Consider the following 20,926-nt stretch of genomic DNA (forward strand, 5'->3'; position numbering starts at 1 on the left):
CCTGCAAAACCCTTACCTCGGCTGCAGGACGAGCCCCGGTAGCCTGGCGTGCAGACACACGAGCCGTCCTCGGGAGAGCAGGTGCCGCCGTTCTTACAGGAACACACCATGGAGCAGTCTGAACCCCAACGGCCCTCCTCACACACGTTGTCACAGTGCACACCTGAATGCACACACACACACACGCACGCACGCACTCACGCACACACGCACACACACACACACACACACACACACACACACATACAGGATACTGAGCTTACACAGACCTGGAGCAGTTGGTAGCCACTGCTGCAGTTACAGTAGAGATTGGGTGCATTGCTCAAGGGCAACTCAGTCGTGGATGTAGACATGAGAAAGCAATGTTCAGCTACTCCCTGCCAGCTGGTTCAATCCTACCAGTCAGGGATTGAACCAGCTACGCTTCAGTCAATAGTTTGATTCCCTAACCAGTAGGGCACGGCTTAAGAGACTGATTCAAATTCAACTTTATTGATGTAGCCCGTTATCATACGCAGAAACTTTAACAGTATAGGAAACATAAAATGAACAGTGCATAGACAAAAATGTAATACTGTGGAAATCAATGTGCAAGTATTGTATTGTGAAAATAAAATCCAGACTTTACAAAGCAATCCCTTTAGGTCAAGATGCTTGCCCTGTGCCTATGGAGATGCTTGCCCTGTGCCTATGGAGATGCTTGCCCTGTGCCTATAGAGATGCTTGCCCTGTGCCTATAGAGATGCTTGCCCTGTGCCTATGGAGATGCTTGCCCTGTGCCTATGATGCTTACCCTGTGCCAATGGAGATGCTTGCCCTGTGCCTATGATGCTTACCCTGTGCCTATGGAGGTGCTTGCCCTGTGCCTATGGAGATGCTTGCCCTGTGCCTATAGAAATGCTTGCCCTGTGCCTATAGAGGCTGGTGACAGGCTGGTAAGGAAAGCTGGCTCTGTAGTGGGAGCTGAACTGGAGTGCATCACTTCAATATCTGACAAAAGGACCCTGAACAAACTGATCAACATCTTGGACAATGAGTGTCATCCACTCCACAACACTATTGTTAAGCAGAAGAGCCTGATCAGCTGGAGACTTCGCTCACTGCCTTGCACAAAAGACAGAGGAAGTAATTTGTCCCCAGGGCCATTGAAGTGTTCAATGCTTCACTTAAGGGAAGAGGAGAAATAGACTTCTCCGCATAGTCTGTCTGCCTCTTCACCACCTCCATGTCTTGAACTGTCTGTCCACTAGCGTGTTTGTGTGTGTGAGTGCGTGTGTGTGTGTGTGTGTGTGTGTGTGAGTGCGTGTGTGTCTCCACCTCTTTGTCTTATACACCATTAACAAGCATTAACAAGCTGCTTGTTAACACTTACAAGCTGCATGTTAACTGTTAACAAATATGCTTGCAAGTAAATTAAAAGACTGCTTAATAACACTTACAAGCGGCATGTTAACCGTTAACAACAGTTAACTAACTGTTAGTAATGAATTGTTAACTGCTTTTCATACACTGTTAATACCTAATAAACACATGTAAAGCGTTCTAAAGCGTTACCAAAGTTTTGTGCAGGTAAAGAATAGAATAGTTAATGTGACTGCAGATTTTTACCCCTATAACTGGAAACTGAATAATGCCAGTCTTGTCTTTATGAAATGTTGTTTCATTCAGCCATCCACTGTTTCGGTGCAAACAGAATCAATATTAGAGTAAAACTTGATTCTCGTCGATCTGAAGCGTAGGTGTTTGTTTTTCATTTACAGTCAACATTCCTGCACCCTTCCTTCTGATTTGCTACTGATATGGCATTCTTCTATGTTTCAAATCATTTTAGCCTTACCAGTTGCTATAGCATCAAAGACCCTTAAAATAGTGAGTAAAAATGACTAAAATGGTCCTCCTCAGACTCTGCTGTTGTCATAGCTATGGGTTTCATAATTGGTGTTAAAAACACAAATGATCAGACAGAGCATTCACAGAAATATTCAGACCTTTGTTGATGACAAAATCTAGTGTATGACACAGTGTCAGATCAATTATGTCAAATATAGCAATTAGTTATTTAGAAGTGGTGCCATTAGGAACACTAAAATCTTCACATAGCCCCAAATGAAATAATTAAATATGGAGAAATTATTGACATCTCAGAAAATTCATCAATAACATTTTGAGCAGCAAAGTATGATTCTTGGGGATCATTTCATCACAGTACAAATAAATCCAAAAGGATTATCTGTCGACCTGTCTAACACTAGTGACAGAGGATCTGTCACTGTCAGAGGTTCACCTGCTGATCTGCAGGATAGATTTTCAGCGTCTATCCTGAAATTGCTCAGGACAGCTGACTGGTGCTTCCGGAGCTCTACAGACAGCCTCACATTGTTTGATTGGACTGTTCAAGAGAGCTACATCCTAAGTCCTGATGTTACCTGCGGTTAGACTGTTAAAAAAAACACCATCACTGCTGTGTTGTTCATGCCAAGTCACCTTTGCTCAAGGATTTTTAATTGATGCTATCTTTGTCTGTTTCTAAGTGTGCTACATAAATAAATGTACCTTACCTTAACTAAACTCCCTGAGTGAGATCTGCCTGCATTCAAGTGTATCTTCAAATAAAGAGTTTAATTCCAAAACGCTGTATCTCCGTTTTTAAAAACATTAAAAAGTCATGCTATTTAATTGTGTATTTCAGGTAATATCAATTAAATTGCAGTTTTGTTGTTTTGATTGAGTACAGATAAATCAAATAACAATGCCCAATTCCATTTTTACTGAAATTAATTGGAGAATAAAATGTAAAAAACATATTCATGAAAATTCATTAAAATGGTGGATATAGCATTTTGGAAGCAAACTCTTCAAATACAGCAGCTGCAGCTGTTCTCCAATCAAAAAAAAATCTACATGGTATGTAGGAATGTGATCATTAACTGAAAGCAACTCATTGGCAAATGATCGAATATTAAATACGTAAATTAGAACCCTGAGAACTGATCGCATCCTGTTCTTCCTCCAGCTTGTCTTGGGAAAAGTCATGAGGAGGATAGTAAAGAAAGGACAAAGAAGAAGTGGGTAGAAAACTCTAGCAGTAGCAGGGCTCAGCAAAGAGGTTGCTGGGGCACAGCGCTTCTTGGGTGAAGACTGTGGGCCGGCAGTGATTGAGTGAGAGCGTGCTTGGCACCTGCAGACATCAGTTTATCCATGTCTTTCTGAGAAAGTCAGGAGATGTAGGAGAGAGGGATAGGGTGGACAGAAGCTGTGGTGTTTTTTTGGTGACAGGAATATGTTACAGTACCTCAGTTTTCATTGCTATGAAGAAACTCAGCCTGAATCATGTTCTGAGACTCTAGAATATAGTGCTTCTCATTTATTGCTATTTTCCATAAGCAGTGCCTTATCATTATTGCTGATGCCATCATGCTGAAGCTTGACCCTATGCAGTGTTCGGATTGAAAAATTTAGTGTCCTAAGTATGCTACTGTTGAAGAGGAAATAAAGAACTTTTTCCAAAAGGACCATTACCCCAGCTCTATTCAGGTATTGAATAGCACGTTCTCTCTGTCCCCCGAGCAGACTTAAGTTGTCAATAAAATATAAACCCCATTGATTGGACATAGACACAAGACAATTGTGCTCTCTCTCTCTCTCTCTCTCTCTCTCTCTCTCTCTCTCTCTCTCTCTCTCTCACACACACACACACACACACACAAACACACACACACACACACACACAGACACACACACACACACACACACAAAAACACACACACACACACACACAAACACACACAAAGTCATCCATTTCTCTGTTGCTCCTACCGGTCCATCCAGCTAGGCAACGGCACTGCCCACTCACAGGGTCACAGCCATTGGCATGACGACAGTCACAGTGTTCCACACACCCCAAACCGTAGGTGCCATCCTATCAAAAACAAAATCACACATAAACATACAACTCATACTGTACTGTAGATGTGTTAAAACAGGCTGGTAAGGAAGGCTGGCTCTGTAGTGGGAGCTGAACTGGAGTGCATCACTTCAATATCTGACAAAAGGACCCTGAACAAACTGATCAACATCTTGGACAATGAATGCCATCCACTCTACAGCACTATTAAAAAGCAAAAGAGCTTGATCAGCTGGAGACTTCGCTCACTGCCATGCACAACTGAAAGGCTGAGGAAGTCATTTGTCCCCAGGGCCATTGAACTGTTTAATGCTTCACTAAAGGGAAGAGGAGATAGACTTCTCTGCTTAGTCTGTCTGCCTCTCCACCCTCTCCATGTTTGAGTACTGACTGCCCACTACTGCTTTACTACTGTTTTACTACTGTTTTACTATTTACTATGTCCACAGCCTAATGTTTTTACTACTGTTTTCCTGCTATACTGTTTTTCATGCTATATTAGCACACATGATCAATGGCTTCTGCTACAATAGTGAATGGCTGTAACCCTATTACCTCAACCTGTTCTTGCACTGACATAGTTTTTATAGTTTTTTATATTACCTTGTCTACATTATACTTTACTCTCCTATTTGTCCATATTATTTATGCTGGTCTCTAGACCTTATTATTGCACTGTTGCACTGTTGGACTAATGTTGGACTACTTTTTGCACCTACATCATGACACTCACTCTCTTGAGGTCCATGCACACATAACTAAAGGACTACTGTTGGACTACTTTTTGCACCTTCACCGTGACACTCACTCTCTTGAGCACCTTACCATGCACACAGAACTACAGGCCCTGTCACTACAAGCGTCTCATGCTTGATCACCCTCAAGCACACTGGATTTTTTACATTTAATTTATATAGTATATTTAGTATTTAGTTTTGTTAGTTTTTCTTATCTCCTACTGTCTCTATTGTACAGTGGAGTTTGGTTATATGTTTATACTTATACTTATAGTTACCATTTCTGCTGTACGTGCATGTTGTGTGTGATGTCTGTATGCTACTGAGACACCCTGAATTTCCCCTTGGGGATCAATAAAGTAAGTAAGTATCTATCTATCTATCTATCTATCTATCTATATATATATATCTATCCAGGGTGCGATTTGTGTAAAAACCAGAGGGGGGGGATGATTTTGAATACGTTTGTAACCCCCCCCCCAAAAAAAAAAAAAAAAAAAAAAAAATGAAGGGAACGATTCATAGTCTAGTAATGTCATGGCTAATAACAGCATATTATTTTTTTTAGTTTTAGTTTACCTCGGTGTATGACTTTAAACAGCGAGTGTGCTTGGTATGATGATCAGCTCCTCTAATGCAGGGTAGGACTACGTTTGGACAAGCATACAAATTCACCTTGTTCTTGCCCCATCTGAAATGACTCCTCTACTTTTGCTGCCTCCATCCTTTCTGTATTTGTTGTGTAAAAAAACGTTGTATATGATGGCACTGAAGTCTTAAGTTAGTGAATTGGCTAACAGTGTTAGTTGGTAACCAAATAGCCTATACATTGCGCTACACGCTGCGTAGGCTACGTGCATGCATTCTCTCTCCTGCTGATTTGCGTTCAGTAGCCAAGTGCGTAATATTGCAAAAGTTGAAAAAATAAATGTGTTTATTGTAGCCTACAGAAAATAAATAGCCTACTATCATACTGTCAGTTAATTGGCTACAGTGCAGTGAAGAGTTTTGGAGAGTAAAGTTATAGGGCAACTTGAAGTTTTATGAAAATAATTTACGAACCAGAACATGAAGACCATGAAGCTTCTATTTCTTGCAGCTGTTAAAACTAGATAGGCTAGTTTAAATACCCACCAACATTCGATTTTGCAGTACAGATTATTTCTGAAAGTTATTTGTCTACTAGGCCTAGCCTACTGGCTGATTTATCAAACGAGTGCTTTCTCATTCGTCCTCCGCAAACTACAGGTGTTTCGGTAGAGAGCCATAGAATAAGCGATGCCAAGCAACCTTCTCATTTTCTTTCATTTGTCCAGCTAACTTTTCCATTGAAACTAGCCATTTATGATGGATTACACACTCGACATTCTGAAATGTCCTGCACGATCAAGGCCAAATTAAGTTATCACGCAGCCACTGTGTCAGCAGCATGAGTGCTGACGGTGACGGTGCGTTTCTGATGTCAGATTATTATGTAGGCTAGCCTACTAGACTGTTCTCACGTTGCAGCGCTTTACTTATATGAAGTAGCATTAATCAATATGAGGGGCAGAGGGGGATAAATGTTGTCCCCACCGGGGATAAAAATTATTTAGCAGAGGTAGGGATAGGAAAACCAGAGGTAGGGAAATCCCCACCATCCCCCCCTACAAATCGCACCCTGCATACACTATTATACTCTCTCGCATACACTACTAAACTCTCTCGCATACACTACTATACTCTCTTGCATACACTAGTATACTCTCTCGCATACACTACTATACTCTCTCTCACATACACTACTATACTCTCTCACATACACTACTATAGTCTCTCACATATACGACTATACTCTCTCACATACACTACTATAGTCTCTCACATACACTACTATATTCTCTCACATGTACTACTAAACTATTTCACATACACTACTATACTCTCTCACATATACTACTATACTCTTTACTCTCTCACATACACTACTATACTCTTTCACATTTACTACTATACTCCTTCACATACACTACTATACTCTCTCACATACACGACTATACCCTCTCATACATACATGTAAAATGACTATAATAGTGAGTGTGCATGAGTATAGTGGTGTATGTGCAAGATTATGATAGTGTGTGTAAGACCAAGTATGAATTAAGGCCTAGACGGCCCCTCATAGAGTGTGTGTTGTGTGTGTGTGTTGTGTGTGTGTGTGTGTGTGTGTGTGTGTGTATTTGGAGGTGAAAGTGAACAAGCATGTCAGGACTCACAGGACAGGGAGCATCACACACTTCCCCAGTCCACCCGGCTGCACAGGTGCACGAGCCGTCTGCTGGATCGCAGGAGGCTCCATTCACACACACGCAGCTCTGGTTACAATCAAACCCCCACGTGCCACTGGGGCACGGCAGAGAACAGTCAACACCTTGCCAGCCTGAAGCGCACACACACACACACACACACACACACACACACACACACACACACACACAACACAGTAACACAGTCAAACACGTTTATATCTGCAAAAACATACAACACATGTGCATTCTCTGTCAGTCTTTATGATGGATGATAGAAGGGAGAGAAGAGACTGAAAGGAAATATGAGTGTGAGTGTGAGTGTGAGTGTGTGTGTGTGTGTGTGTGTGTGTGTGTGTGTGTGTGTGTGTGTGTGTGTGTGTGTGTGTGTGTGTGTGTCTGTGTGTGTGTGTGTGTGCGTGTGTGTGTGTGTGTGTGTGTGTGTGTGCGTGTGTGTGAGAGAGAGATAGGGGGGGGAGTGAAGGGACAGAAATAAGTGATAAAGAGAAATAAAAGAGTGGAGAGGGGGACCGAGAGAGAAAACCCCAGAGCCACATCTGAGCTCCAACGCCTGGTCCCTAATTACCCACAAGCCCTTCGAAGATGTATGGGGTCTGTAAATATTTAAACACGGAAGAACCGGCTAGAGCAAGATAGTGAAGGAGCGAGGGAAGGAGTCAAAGGGGACACCAGGGAGTGATCTCGAGAGACAGAGAGAGAGAGAGAGAGAGAGAGAGAGAGAGAGAGAGAGAGAGAGAGGGAGAGAGAGAGAGAGAGAGAGAGTGAGGGAGAGAGAGAGAGAGAGAGAGAGAGTGAGGGAGAAAAAGAGTGACTTCATAAAAAGAGTAAAACTTTTTACCACTGCTGATTTACAACTCAACTCTTAACCCTCCTCTTTTTTGTTAGTCTAATGTATTCATAATGTTCAGAAAAGAGAGCGAGAGCGAGATGGCAGCTGCAGTGGGCCCCAGATATGCCTCTGCCATTAAGAGGTGCAGGAGCTTCTCAATTAATTTACGTAAATACATCTAAGGTGTCTGAATACATATAGGGCAACTTGACTATCTGTGATTGTGTCTGATGGTGTAATGAGGGCCACAGAGGGAGGGGAGAGGATGAAGGGATGAGAGAGGAGAGGATGAAAAAGGAGAGGAAACACAGTGAATCAAAATGTTGTAATTTGTAATTCAGTTTTGACCACAATGACAGATATCTGTAAGTCAATTGTGACTGGTCAAAGATGAGTTACAGATGTCAGCAATGACATCACTGAAAACCACATTTGTATAAAGGTCATCAAAAAACATCATTTTGATTTGTCAGAATTGTTGCGCATATTTGTCCAGGTGTTCAAATGCAGGAGAAATGGCTAAAAGAGCTGAGTCTGGACACATTTCCATCCGCTGTGGTGCAGTATGTATATTAAAAATGGATAAGGGAGTTGTTAACAGTTGTGGGTTCAAAACTAGAGGGTTTCAATGCAATTGTAACGGAAGCACATAATCGAAGTCTCAGCAAATATGATCTTATGCAAATAAACCGAGATAATTAATCCAGGAGTTAGTCATCCATCCCCTAGCGTATTCATTTCTAAGAAGATCTTATGTGTTTCAAGCATTTTGACCCATGACTGAATTTCCCATTCAAATTGTTAGAATTTGCATTAAGAAGTTTGAATGGAAACTCAGCTACAGAGAGAGAGAGAGAGAGAGAGAGAGAGAGAGAGAGAGAGAGAGAGGGAAAGAGGAGAGGGAGAGGGAGAGATTGATGGGGTACCTTCCCTGCAGAGGCAGGAGCCGTCGATAGGGGAGCAGGAGATTTCATTCTGACAGGAGCAGTTGGAAGAGCAGTTTAACCCATACAATCCCACAGGACAGCTCACAGAACAGTTCTCTCCCTGCAGGAAACATATCCACACATACACACATGTTATAAATACTGTATAGCTACAGTATGCCATCTGAATTGTTAAAATATGGCACAGGGCAATACCTTTCTAAGCAAATGTGTACAGTCTATTTTAAATAATGTCATCATTTTATTTGTATTATTCATTCAAATACTACAACACTGCATGTGTGTGTGCGTGCGTGTGTGTGTGTGTGCGTGTGTGTGTGTGTCTGTGTGAGAGTGTCTGTGTGTCTGTGTGTTAGTGTGCACATTGTTATTAGCTTGAGACATGTTCATAAACTGACTGTCAGTGGGCTGTGAATGGCAGGGCTATCAAAAGCAAAGTCTAAACAACTGGCACCATTCTGCTCTATATCAGCTGTGATAGGCAGTCTTGCTGTGTGGTGTGGTGGAGGCGATGTTTTATGTACCCATGACATCAAAGCAATATCATCTCTGAACATATTTGAATCCTATCTGTAAAGACATTTGACTGGTGGATTCAAATAAATAATTCAAATGTGTACAGGCCAAAAGTTGGACACACCTTCTCATTTCAATGTGTTGTCTTTATTTTCATAACTATTTACATTGTAGATTCTCACTGAAGGCATCAAAACTATGAATGACTGCAAAGTTATTTGGCCCACAGATGAATATTTGTCAAGTTATGGCTTGCTGAATATGGTATTAAATTTAAAAAAAAATAGCAACTTTGAAGAAACTAGAATATAAGACATGTTTTCAGTTATTTCACACTTTTTTGTTAAGTACATAATTCCACATGTTTTGATGAATCTACAATGTAAATAGTCATGAAAATAAAGGAAATGCATTGAATGAGAAGGTGTGTCCAAACTTTTGGCCTTCACTGTATGTGCAGACTCACCATGTAGCCAGGTGCACAGATACACTCTCCAGTGATGCTGTCACAGTCCCCTCTGTTCTCACACCAGCAGGGTTCCATACACCCCTCACCATAGTAACCAGCTGGGCAGGTGTCGTTGCAATAGAGACCTGCCCATCCAGGCATGCAGGTACACTCACCTGAGAGAGGGTGGCAACTGGAGATAAAAGGAAAAGTTAAATTAACTGATTACATTAGTTAATCGAGTTACATTCACCACAATCTATTATTATTACCTAAAGACTCTATTCTCACTATACTGATTATTATGTTTAAGTACAGTGAAAAGCCTGCTTGTGTACTCTCACATTCAAATGAAAGCATAGCAAAGTGCACTTACTTTTTCTGACTTTCTAACTATACTTTTCTATTTAGCTCAGTTTAGCAGTCTCTGCATATACAGCTGGCTATACAGAGGCAGGGTGACATGTGAGTGCTGTGGTGGTACCTGAGTGTGTTGTTGGCATCACACGGGCAGTACTTGTCGCAGACAAGTCCGTAGAGGCCCAGTGGGCAGAAACTGTCCTGGCATGAGGGACCCCTGAAGCCAGGGTCACACTGGCACGCCCCAGTGATGTGGTCGCACTTGGCTCCATTCTGGCAGTCACACTGCTCAGTGCAGAGTGCTCCATACGTGCCAACCGGGCATTCTTCTTGGCACCTGGCATGGCATAAGGCAAATTTTGACTTGGCATAGAAGAATCATGAGAAGCATGATGCTAGTCATTACATATGGTAGGAATACTGGGATGATATACTGGTATTGATCTCAAAATATCTTTGCTGGTCAGGAATGATATCTAAGAGATAGGATGACACTTTACTATTGCGCATTACAATAACAAATTCCTGGACTTATATAAGAGTTTGTGTCTTCCTTTTTCCTGCAAGTCAAGTCAAGTCAAGTCAAGTTTATTTATATAGCGCATTTCATACACAGAGGTCATTCAATGTGCTTTACATAAACAAAACCAAACAATAATAACAAATAAAAGCATAGAAGGGCAATATAGTCAAAGAATAGCTAAAAGGTAAAGATCATAATAAAAAGAAAACATAAAACACAAGGTAAAATCATTTAAAAATAAAGAATAATAAGTAAGCAAAAACAAAGGCAAAAGTAGTAAAAAAAGTAATAAAAGACAAGGTAGAATAATTATCTAGTTTGTAACTCGGCACAGTTAGCAGAAAGCATCTAAGAACAGTTTGGTCTTAAGTCTAGATTTAAAACTGGCTACAGTTGGGGCCTTTTTGATGTCATCCGAAAGTAGGTTCCACAGCTGAGGCTAAAAGCTGCTTCACCATGTTTAGTTCTAACTGTAGGTTTTACTAGCAGATTTTTCACCTGGGACCTGAGAGGACGAGAAGGTGTGTACTGCTGAAGCATGTCTGACAAGTATTTAGGTCCTGCTCCATTTACTGATTTATAAACAAGCAATAGTGCTTTAAAGTCAATTCTGTGACTTACTGGAAGCCAGTGCAAGGACTTAAGAATTGGAGTAATGTGGTCACTTCTTGCAGCATTTTGTATCACCTGAAGCTGTTTAATAGTCTTTTTAGGAAGGCCTGTGAATACCATTGCAGTAATCAACCCTGCTGGAGATAAATGCATGAATGAGTTTTTCTAAGTCATGCTTTGACATCAGCCCTCTGAGTTTGGCAATATTTTTGAGGTGGTAAAAAGCTGATTTAGTTATCGCTTTCATGTGGCTGTTGAAATTTAGATCACAGTCAATTAATACACCAAGATTTTTAACAGTATCCTTTGCCTTCAACCCTTTTGTGTCAAGAAGAGTGGCAACCCTAAGACTTTCCTTCTTTTTTACCAAATATAATTACTTCAGTTTTTTCTTTGTTCAGCTGAAGAAAATTTTGAGACATCCAGGTGTTGATTTGTTCTATACACTGACACATAGATTCAAGAGAACCATAGTCGTTTGGTGATAGAGCTAAGTAAATTTGTGTGTCATCTGCATAGCTATGATAATAAATCAAATTATTTTGAATGATTTGTCCAAGTGGGAGCATATAGAGGTTGAATAATAGTGGCCCTAAGATCGACCCCTGGGGAACACCACAGGTCAAGGATGTTGGTGTTGAGGTACAGTTTCCGATGGCAACAAAGAAGCTCCTTTCTTGTAGATATGATTTTAGCCAGTTGATAACTATGCCTGTAAATCCAACCCAGTTTTCTAGTCTGTGTAGTAAAATATTGTGATCAACAGTGTCAAATGCACTAAGGTCCAGTAGCACTAGGACTGATGTTTACCTGAATCTGTGTTGAGGCGTATGTCATTGGAAACTTTAATGAGAGCTGTTTCAGTGCTGTGATTTGCCCGAAAACCAGACTGAAAGTAATCAAAATACCCATTTGATGTTAGGAAGGTGGTTAATTGATTAAAGACTACTTTTTCAATAATTTTGCCAATAAAAGGTAGATTGGATATGGGCCTGTAATGTTTAGCATGGAGGCATCCAGGTTATTCTTCTTGAGAAGTGGCTTTACAACAGCTGTTTTCAGTGACTTAGGAAAAGTGCCAGACAGCAGTGATACATTTACAATTTGAAGGACATCCGCCGCTATGAGGTGAAAAACAGTTTTGAAGAAATTGGTAGGCAGAGTGTCTAAGACATATGTGGAAGAGCTGAAATTCTGTACCGTTTTTTCAAGTGTTTCGTAGTCTATCCAGCTGAACTCTGACATCAAGTTTAGTTTCCCTCTGTTTGTGGCTGAAAGTTCAGGTTGTTGAATTTGTAATTGAGCAGATATGTTGAGTCTGATTTTGTCAATTTTACCTTTAAAAAAAGATGAAAACTCATTGCATTTATTAGTTGAGAGAAGTTCAGGCGCTAATTGTGAGGGGGGATTTGTTAACTTATCAACAGTTGAAAATAGAATACGAGTGTTATTTGAACTTCTATTGATAATGTTAGAAAAGAAAGACTGTCTTGCTTTGCATATTTCAGAGTTATATGTGCGGAGCATCTCTTTATGGATTTCATAGTGGATCTGAAGTTTGTATTTACGCCATTTTCTTTCAGTCTTCCTACACTCTCTTTTTAGAAGTTTAACTGCTGGATTTTGCCTCCATGGTGCTTTCTGTTTGTCCTTAACTTTCTTGAATTGTAATGGAGCAATGTCATCCATAATGTTTGCCATTTTTGCATTAAAGTAATCAAATAAGTCTTCAGAGTCTGACAGTTGACTTGACTTTAGTGAAAGTGCTTGCTCAAAGAGAGCACTTGTCTGATCATTTATGATTCTCCTTTTTACCATCATAGCTGTGTTTTGAGTGTGTGGGGACATAGACACATCAAAGAACACGCAGAAATGATCAGATAAGGCCAGATCTTTAACAGCTCTAGAGACATCGAGACCCTTTGTAATAACAAGGTCGAGGGTATGGCCGAGAGAGTGTGTTGGCCCCTGTACATGCTGTGTTAGGGAGAATGTATCGATTAGTGCAATGAATTCCTTGGCATCATTGTTTTCAGGATTATCCACATGCAAGTTTAGATCCCCTGATATAATAAGACAGTCAAACTCTATGCAAACAACTGATAGCAGTTCACCTAGCTCTTCAAGAAAAACTTTTTTTTGGAGGCCTGTAAATTGTCAGTAATAAAATCTGAGGAGAAGACTTAATGCGTGCACACAGATATTCAAATGAAGTCACCGAATGACGACTGATTGCACTGAAAAGACTTCTTGAAAATTGTGGCTATCCCCCTACCTCTTTTATTTGCTCTGGTAGCACTCAAAAAATTGAAATTTGGGGGAGCTGATTCGATGAGAGTAGCAGCACTGTTTGCTTGATCTAACCATGTCTCAGTTAAAAGTAAAAAATCAAGGTTGTGTGTGCAAATTAGATCAGAAATTAAGAATGATTTGCTTGAAAGAGATCTGATATTTAGGAGTGCTAGTTTTGCTGTAAGTGTTGAGGTTGATGTGGTACGGGTAGGATATTGGACTGGTTTACACTATAAGCTCGATGCATTTGTGTTCTATTTCTTGTCAATACAGGAATAGAGAATGTCATGGGCTTACTGGGTCCCGGCATGTTCTCAAAACTACTGTCAGTACCATTTATATTGCAGGGACCCTGAGAATATCATGCAGTACAGTACCATTTATATTGCAGGGACCCTGAGAATATCATGCAGTACAGTACCATTTATATTGCAGGGACCCTGAGAATATCATGCAATACAGTACCATTTATATTGCAGGGACCCTGAGAATATCATGCAATACAGTCATCATATACTTGTCCCCTGCTGCTGCCATCTGTATTTTCCACTGCACATTCCACTGCACATTCCATGCTATATACCGGCTGAGAAAATGAACTAAGAGGTTGCTGCTGCTTAAGAGATGCTTAAGAGACGGGGAGAGGGAGGGCAAGGGGGTGGAGGTGCCCTTCGCTTCTTTGGTGCTAAAGATCTTGGGCTAGTAAAACTCTGCATGGCTACTGGTAGCAGTCTCTCCATTCTTGCAGGGAACAACATGTGCTTGGGTGGGGATGGTGATGGGTATTCAGGGGATCCTGTGGAGTTTGAGTTGGTGGTGGGATGACGGGGTGGGGATGGTGATGGGAGATCAGGGGGGTTTGTGTGGCCTGGGGAGTTTGATTGGGTGGGGACGTGATTGGGTGGGGATGGTGATGGGAGATCAGGGGGGTTTGTGTGGCCTGGGGAGTTTGATTGGGTGGGGACGTGATTGGGTGGGGATGGTGATGGGAGATCAGGGGGGTTTGTGTGGCCTGGGGAGTTTGATTGGGTGGGGACGTGATTGGGTGGGATTGGTGATGGGAGATTAGGGGGGTTTGTGTGGCCTGGGGAGTTTGATTGGGTGGGGACGTGATTAGGTGTGGGTGGTGATGGGAAATCAAGGAGGTTGGGGTTGAAAATTGATCCAGAGTCTCCATCTGCCTGCTGAGGTTCTGGGAAGTTTGTTGCAGACGCTCCGCTTTCAGCATGTATTCCAGTAGTGTATTCCATGTTGTTGTGTCTTTGTGGTGACAAGGAGTCGACGGAGGTGGGGAGAGGTATTGGTACTGGTGTTACAACATGACCCTTCCTTTCTGATAGCCTCTCAGCAGCTTTGATAGGTGCTATCTCCTCATGCTCATCACATCCATTTGTTTGCTGAGATTCCAGGGAGTTTGACGCCAGTGATTGACTTTGAGTCATTTTAGCAGCACCCATCTTATCTTGTCCAGTGGACATGGCTGGGCATTGTTGAGCTGGTTGTTTATGTTTCTCCAAGGTCTGCATTTCAGTGGAGGCTACCGGGTGATTACCAGAGAGCCCCACAGCAGGGGGGGTTGGGCATATCTCTGTTTCAGCCTGTGCAGAGTGTTTTGGTTTAGCTGAGTTGTTGATGTCATCCGCTTGTTCCGTCTGTATGGCCACTGAGCGCTTATCAGAGGCTCTGCTCAAGGTTGGCAGAAAAAATGTTGGGTGCAGGAGAGAGAGGTGATAGTATTCGGTTAAGATCTTGGCCCCAGTCCAACTCAGCTCTGTGCTATTTGGTCTGAAGTATTCCCTGCGATTCCAAAAAAGGTTAAAATTGTCAATAAAATTCATCCCAACTGAAAAGCATGTTTTTGCGAGCCAGGTGTTTAAACTGAATAGTCTGGAAAATACAAAGCTTCCCTCTGCTGGGAGTGGGCCACTGATGAAAATTTGTATTCCAAGCTCATATAGGGCCGAGAAAAGTTCCTTGAAATCTTCTTTGACATACTGTACAGCTGTTCTCTGTACTGTAGATGTCATTTGCTCCAACATGCACAATGATGCGCTTGATAGTTGCATATTTTGACACCAGTTCTGCAAGCTTGTCTTTTGTGTCAGACACTGAAGCATTTGGGAAACAACATACAATCATCCTTTCCCCATTTATATGTCTCACAGCAGAGTCGCCTAGAACGAGGGTTGTGGGATGAATAGGTGCTGAGTGCTACCTGTTGTCTGTGTCTATCTTTCTATTGTTGTGGTGTGATCGCTGCCTGCTTTGGGTCTGTTCCCTGGGAAATTCCTCTCTCACGTCCCGGAGGCATTCAAATCTGTTCCATAGTGTTAGGGGCTGTGGGCTTCCCTTAGGACCACAAGCCCTGTAGTAGTTTGCTGATCTGTCTGTATTTCTGATACGAGGCCTGAAGTTAACATCTGAATTTACTGGTGTTGAGGTAATTACAGTTCTTGTATTACGTTTTTTGTTTTTTGGTCTGGCACCTTGCCTGTGCCAAGGCTCTGTACTCACATTTCCCTTTGTGAGGTCGATGCATTCATCTGCTCTATTAGCAGTGATATTAGACAGCTGGGTTACATTCTCTGCATTTCCAGTAGTTGCTGTACTCACTTCATGAGATGCCTCTCGTAGTTCATCTGTCGTTGGTGGAAGGGCATGCATCTTTGATTCCAAAGTAGAAATACTCTGTTCTAGCTCAGTACATTTTTGGCATGATCTCCTGGGTCTCTGGCCAGAGGAGCACATTTTGTTTTAATCCAACTTCAAGGTGAATTGCCGTTCAGTTTTTGTTCATTGACTTGGCTGGCTCATTTAAAGTAAAAAACTAACCACTAAAGTTTCATATTTAAATGTACTGGTTTCACTGTCGGATAGTAGTATAATAGGAATAATGCTGCAGAGGGCTCAAACAGACCGTTAAGACTTACGATAGCAGGGCAGACACAGAGAAACCTGCAATTGGCTTTAAAACATTTCAACATACCCATACATTGTGTCTAATGGGCTATCTACCAATCCTTCATGACTCGGCACCAGGCCTGAGACCGATTCAGGAAAAACACAGTCCATCTGAGAGACAATACTTCATTCTATCTGAGGAACTTTGCAAGGAGGTAACTGTGTGTGTGTGTGTGTGTGTGTGTGTGCGTGCGTGTGTGTGTGTGATTGTCTGAGTGTGTGTTTGTGTATAAGTATATATACTCTTTTGATGCCGTGAGGGAAATTTGGTCTCTGCATTTATCCCAATCCGTGAATTAGTAAAACACACTCAGCACACAGTGAACACACAGTGAGGTGAAGCACACACTAATCCCGGCGCAGTGAACTGCCTGCAACAACAGCTCGGGGAGCAGTGAGGGTTAGGTGCTCAAGGGCACTTCAGCCGTGCCTACTGGTCGGGGTCTGAACCGGCAACCCTCCGGTTACAAGTCCGAAGCGTTAACCAGTAGGCCACGGCTGCCCACGGTGTGTGTGTGTGTGATAGAATCCCAACCCAGCAGAGCAAAATCAAACAAACATTTGACAGACTTGAGATAAAAAGCTGGATTTCAAAACAGCCATTGGTGGACAATTCCACCAATGAACATTCCGTAATGTTCAAATACACACACACCATTAAGGTGTGAATCGATGAATGGCTCAATTAGGTGATCAGAAAGACTCACTGCCACTTATGTTTAAATGAACGCAACTTTGCTCTTATCTACAGGGTCTGAGGCTCATTATCGCCATGGAGGAAGAAATACAAAGCCTGCCGCAATGCTAATTCACCTGTCCGAGGTGTAATGAATGGAGCTAATTTAGAAAATGATCACATAAAAAAGGAAGCAGCTGTGCTATGAGAGACACGGCGACTGAGGCAGAGGAGATAGCAGCCTATCAGCAGCTCCCCACTCTGCTTAACCCTCTTCTGATCATTACTGACGAGAACCAAGAGGAAGGGGAATGGGGCTGAATGTGATGGTGTGTGTGTGTCTGTGTGTGTGTGTGTGTGTCTGTGTGTGTGTGAGAGAGAGAGAGAGAGAGAGAGAGAGAGAGAGAGAGAGAGAGAGAGAGAGAGAGAGAGACTAAAAACCTTCTGGGGAGCACAGAAATTTCCAGAGTCCAGACAGAGGAAAGGCTGTGGGCGCTTTTCCTTATTGATGAATCAGTCTTCAGACAGTTATGAACAGTCATCAAAGGAATTTGTACATGTAAGTGAGTGTGTGTGGTGTGTGTCTGTGTGTGGTGTGTGTGTGTGTGTGTGTGTGTGTGTTTGTGTGTGTGTGTGTATGTGTGTGTGTGTGTGTGTGTATGTGCATGATTTTAAATAATGTATCTGTGGGAGTGTGAGAGACAAGGCAATGATGTCTTCCAACGGTTTCATTTGCTGTGAGTTGATCCATACCGCTCTCCGCTGTACCCCATGGCACAAACACACCGCCCCGTGACATGGTCACACACTCCTCCATTCTGGCACGAGCACTCCTGGCTGCAGTTGACTCCAAACTTCCCAGCTGGGCACGGCTGGGCGCAGACTGCCCCCTGTGGTCAGGAGGAAACCCATTAGATGGAGTTGGAAGCTTTTACGTAAATTGCTCTGGGCAATGAGCTAAAATGCAAAGGCTTCATGTATACATGTGGATTCATGAGAGGCACGACCCCCTGGTAGTTTCAAAAGGAAGCTCAAAATGAGTAGCACATTAGTCTGTACGTGTGTGTGACAGATCATATGTGTACAAGACTGTAAACATCTGAGTGTATTAATGCGTGGGAGTATGTCTGCATGCATCTGTATGTATCTCTGTATATATGCATGAGTAAGTGTGAGTGTGTGTGTGTGTGTGTGTGTATGTATGTGTGTGCGTGCGTGTGTGTGTGTGTGTGTGCATGCGCGTGTGTGTGCGTGTGTATGTGTGTGTGTGTGTGTGTGTGTGTGTGTGTGTGTGTGTGTGAGAGAGATCTTGTGTGTGTGTGTGTGCGTGCGTGTGTGTGTGTGTGTGTGTGTGTGTGTGTGTGTGTGTGTGTGTGTGTATGTGTATGTGTGCATGTGCATGTGCATGTGCATGTGCGTGTGTGTGTGTGTGTGTGCGTGTGTGTGTGTGTGTGTGTGTGTGTGTGTGTGTATGTGTGCATGTGTGCGTGTGTGTATGTGTGAGAGATCTCACCATCCACCCAGCAGGGCAGCTGCACAACCCTGTGATGTGATGGCACTTTCCGCCATTCTGGCACGGGCAGCGCTGCTCACAATGGGCACCATGACTACCAGCTGGACACTCATCCCCGCAGCTACCGTGTCAAAACAAACAGAGACGCCGAGCAACAGCATCAACACCTGTGACCTTTCCTCTGCTGCCGCACCCACTCGCTTCTCTAAGCACAGACTAGAGGGGAACTCAGGGATATAAAAAACATGAGATTTTGAAGATGATTTAAACTTAAAGCAACAGTATTTCGAGTATGTAGATGTGCTCACTGGCAGTACAGTGGTAGTAATTGAGTCCACAGCTTTAACAAGCAGCCACTACAGCTTAAAGAGTGCACATGAGTTTTGTGGTCATTCTTTACTATGAAGCTTCCGAAGGGCTGAAGCAGGAACAGGTCATTGTCTTAGCGAGGCCTTACTCAGAATACAGAAATTGACACAAAACATCAACATTTAAAATGCAATATGCAAGGATATACTAAAATCTATCATTACATACGTACTGAAAGACATGCACATGACAGACATAAAAGACATGAACAAAACAAAGATGTTTCAGCATTACTGAATCATATGGCTGTTTGTGAGAAGTGCCATGCAGTAACACAATGTGATTGCATTGATTGGCTGGCAGCATTTGCTATTCTTCTAGAAAAATATGAAAATCAATATAAAGATATCTTCCCTGATTGGACACCTTAACATGAAAAGAAAAAAAACAAGCAAATATAGCTCTCAGCTTTTCCATTCCATAATGAGATTCTTTTTGATCAATACAATACAGTGACACAACATGACAGGTCGCAATTGTTGTTTCCACAAAAAATGTGCTTGTGGTGAACTCACAACTCTCCTGTGTAGCCGGGTGCACACAGGCACTCTCCCGTCTCGTGGTGGCACGTGGCGCCATTCAGGCACTGGCAGGACTGCTGGCAGCCGCTGCCATAGTAACCATCATCGCAGGGGTCCTCGCAACGCCAGCCCTGGTATCCATCGGAGCACACGCAGGCTCCAGTGATGGGATTGCACAGGGCAGCGTTTTGGCACTGGCAGCGGTTACTACAGTGGGGTCCCCAGTGACCATTGGCACAGGCTGAAAAACACACACACACACAAACATGAATGCATTATTTAAGTGAATATAAACTGGTATATGCAAGGCACACATTCTCAAATCTTTGATACAGTATATTGGACCTCTAACCATTCAGATGACCCATTCAATTCATTGGAACTTTCTGCAGCATTTTGAAGAGCCATTTAATGAAAGGTTTAAATGTACAAAGTGTGATTACATTCAAACATATACACAACCTGTAGATGTACATGGTTACATTTGAAAGTGCACACATAACCAAACCCATCAACATCAGGTGCAACCACAGCAGCAATAAAACCCAGACTTGAAAAGGGACCCTCTATGCCTCCACCATCAGATGCATCTATGCACAGTAGTTTCTGAGGAGAAGCTTTGAGGCACAAGTTCTTTATTCTCTCACATCTGCTTGATGTGGATTGCCATGTTAAATGTTTCAGTGAGCATTTCAGATAGACATTCGAAAGGCCAGATGAATCAGAGTTGGGTTGAGAGAATGTCTCTTCCATACCCACTTTAAAGCTACATTTATCATGACACACATTCATTATTGACCAATCAATGCACAAAGGGACTTATCATTTTGATATAAAATGATATGGTATAACACCATAGCAGGAAGACTCAGCCAGCGATCACTGTAATGCACTGCAATCTTTGTAGATAGGTTCTCCGTTTGAACACAAAAAAAGATGTCTGACAGTGGAGAAAATCAAAATGTAACTTAAAATGCTGAAGCAAGTTTGGCAGACACTGGTTTTAGATACGTAAACTAGAGATGCGCGGATGGGCTATTATTTCAACCATAACCGCATAGCAAAACTTATCATCCATCCGCCATCCATCACACACACACACACACACACACACACACACACACACACACACACTAAAGCTAACAAAGTTTAAATTAAGTAGCCTATTGTAGCCTACCAGCATGTTTTCCTCTCCAGTGTGCAATAAGAAAGTAGAATAGGCTACATTGCAAGTTGACGGATGATTCATCTCCCATGTTGCGTCTCGTTGCAGAGCCTTGGTAGGCCACTAAGCAAATCTGCAACCTATGAGCCCAGCTGCCAGTATTGGAGGAGGCCTAAACATCTCGTAGATGAGACTGACTGGGTTATTTTCGTAGTCTCACTAGTGAGCATGGTAGTGTGCTACGTGC

The 20,926-nt window shown here is 42.4% G+C and overlaps 1 protein-coding gene across 1 annotated transcript in view; it reads right to left on the bottom strand.

Moving 5' to 3' along the window:
- Positions 1-20,926, bottom strand: part of LOC143125419 (uncharacterized) — an 80,718-nt gene that overhangs the window by 10,846 nt on the left and 48,946 nt on the right. The window contains exons 3-11 of the mRNA XM_076286870.1: positions 19,509-19,755; positions 18,625-18,745; positions 17,865-18,001; positions 10,172-10,384; positions 9,706-9,880; positions 8,703-8,823; positions 6,897-7,060; positions 3,817-3,919; positions 17-163 (exon numbers count right to left, since the gene is read on the bottom strand). Coding sequence (XP_076142985.1) covers positions 17-163; positions 3,817-3,919; positions 6,897-7,060; positions 8,703-8,823; positions 9,706-9,880; positions 10,172-10,384; positions 17,865-18,001; positions 18,625-18,745; positions 19,509-19,755 — 1,428 coding nt within the window. The remainder of the gene's footprint in view (positions 1-16; positions 164-3,816; positions 3,920-6,896; positions 7,061-8,702; positions 8,824-9,705; positions 9,881-10,171; positions 10,385-17,864; positions 18,002-18,624; positions 18,746-19,508; positions 19,756-20,926) is intronic.

The sequence above is a fragment of the Alosa pseudoharengus genome, unplaced genomic scaffold (assembly GCF_046254945.1).
Source record: "Alosa pseudoharengus isolate Yale_2024_CS ecotype anadromous, Long Island Sound unplaced genomic scaffold, YU_APseudo_1.1 YU_APseudo_1.1_scf_16, whole genome shotgun sequence".
Classification (NCBI taxonomy): Eukaryota; Metazoa; Chordata; class Actinopteri; order Clupeiformes; family Clupeidae; genus Alosa; species Alosa pseudoharengus.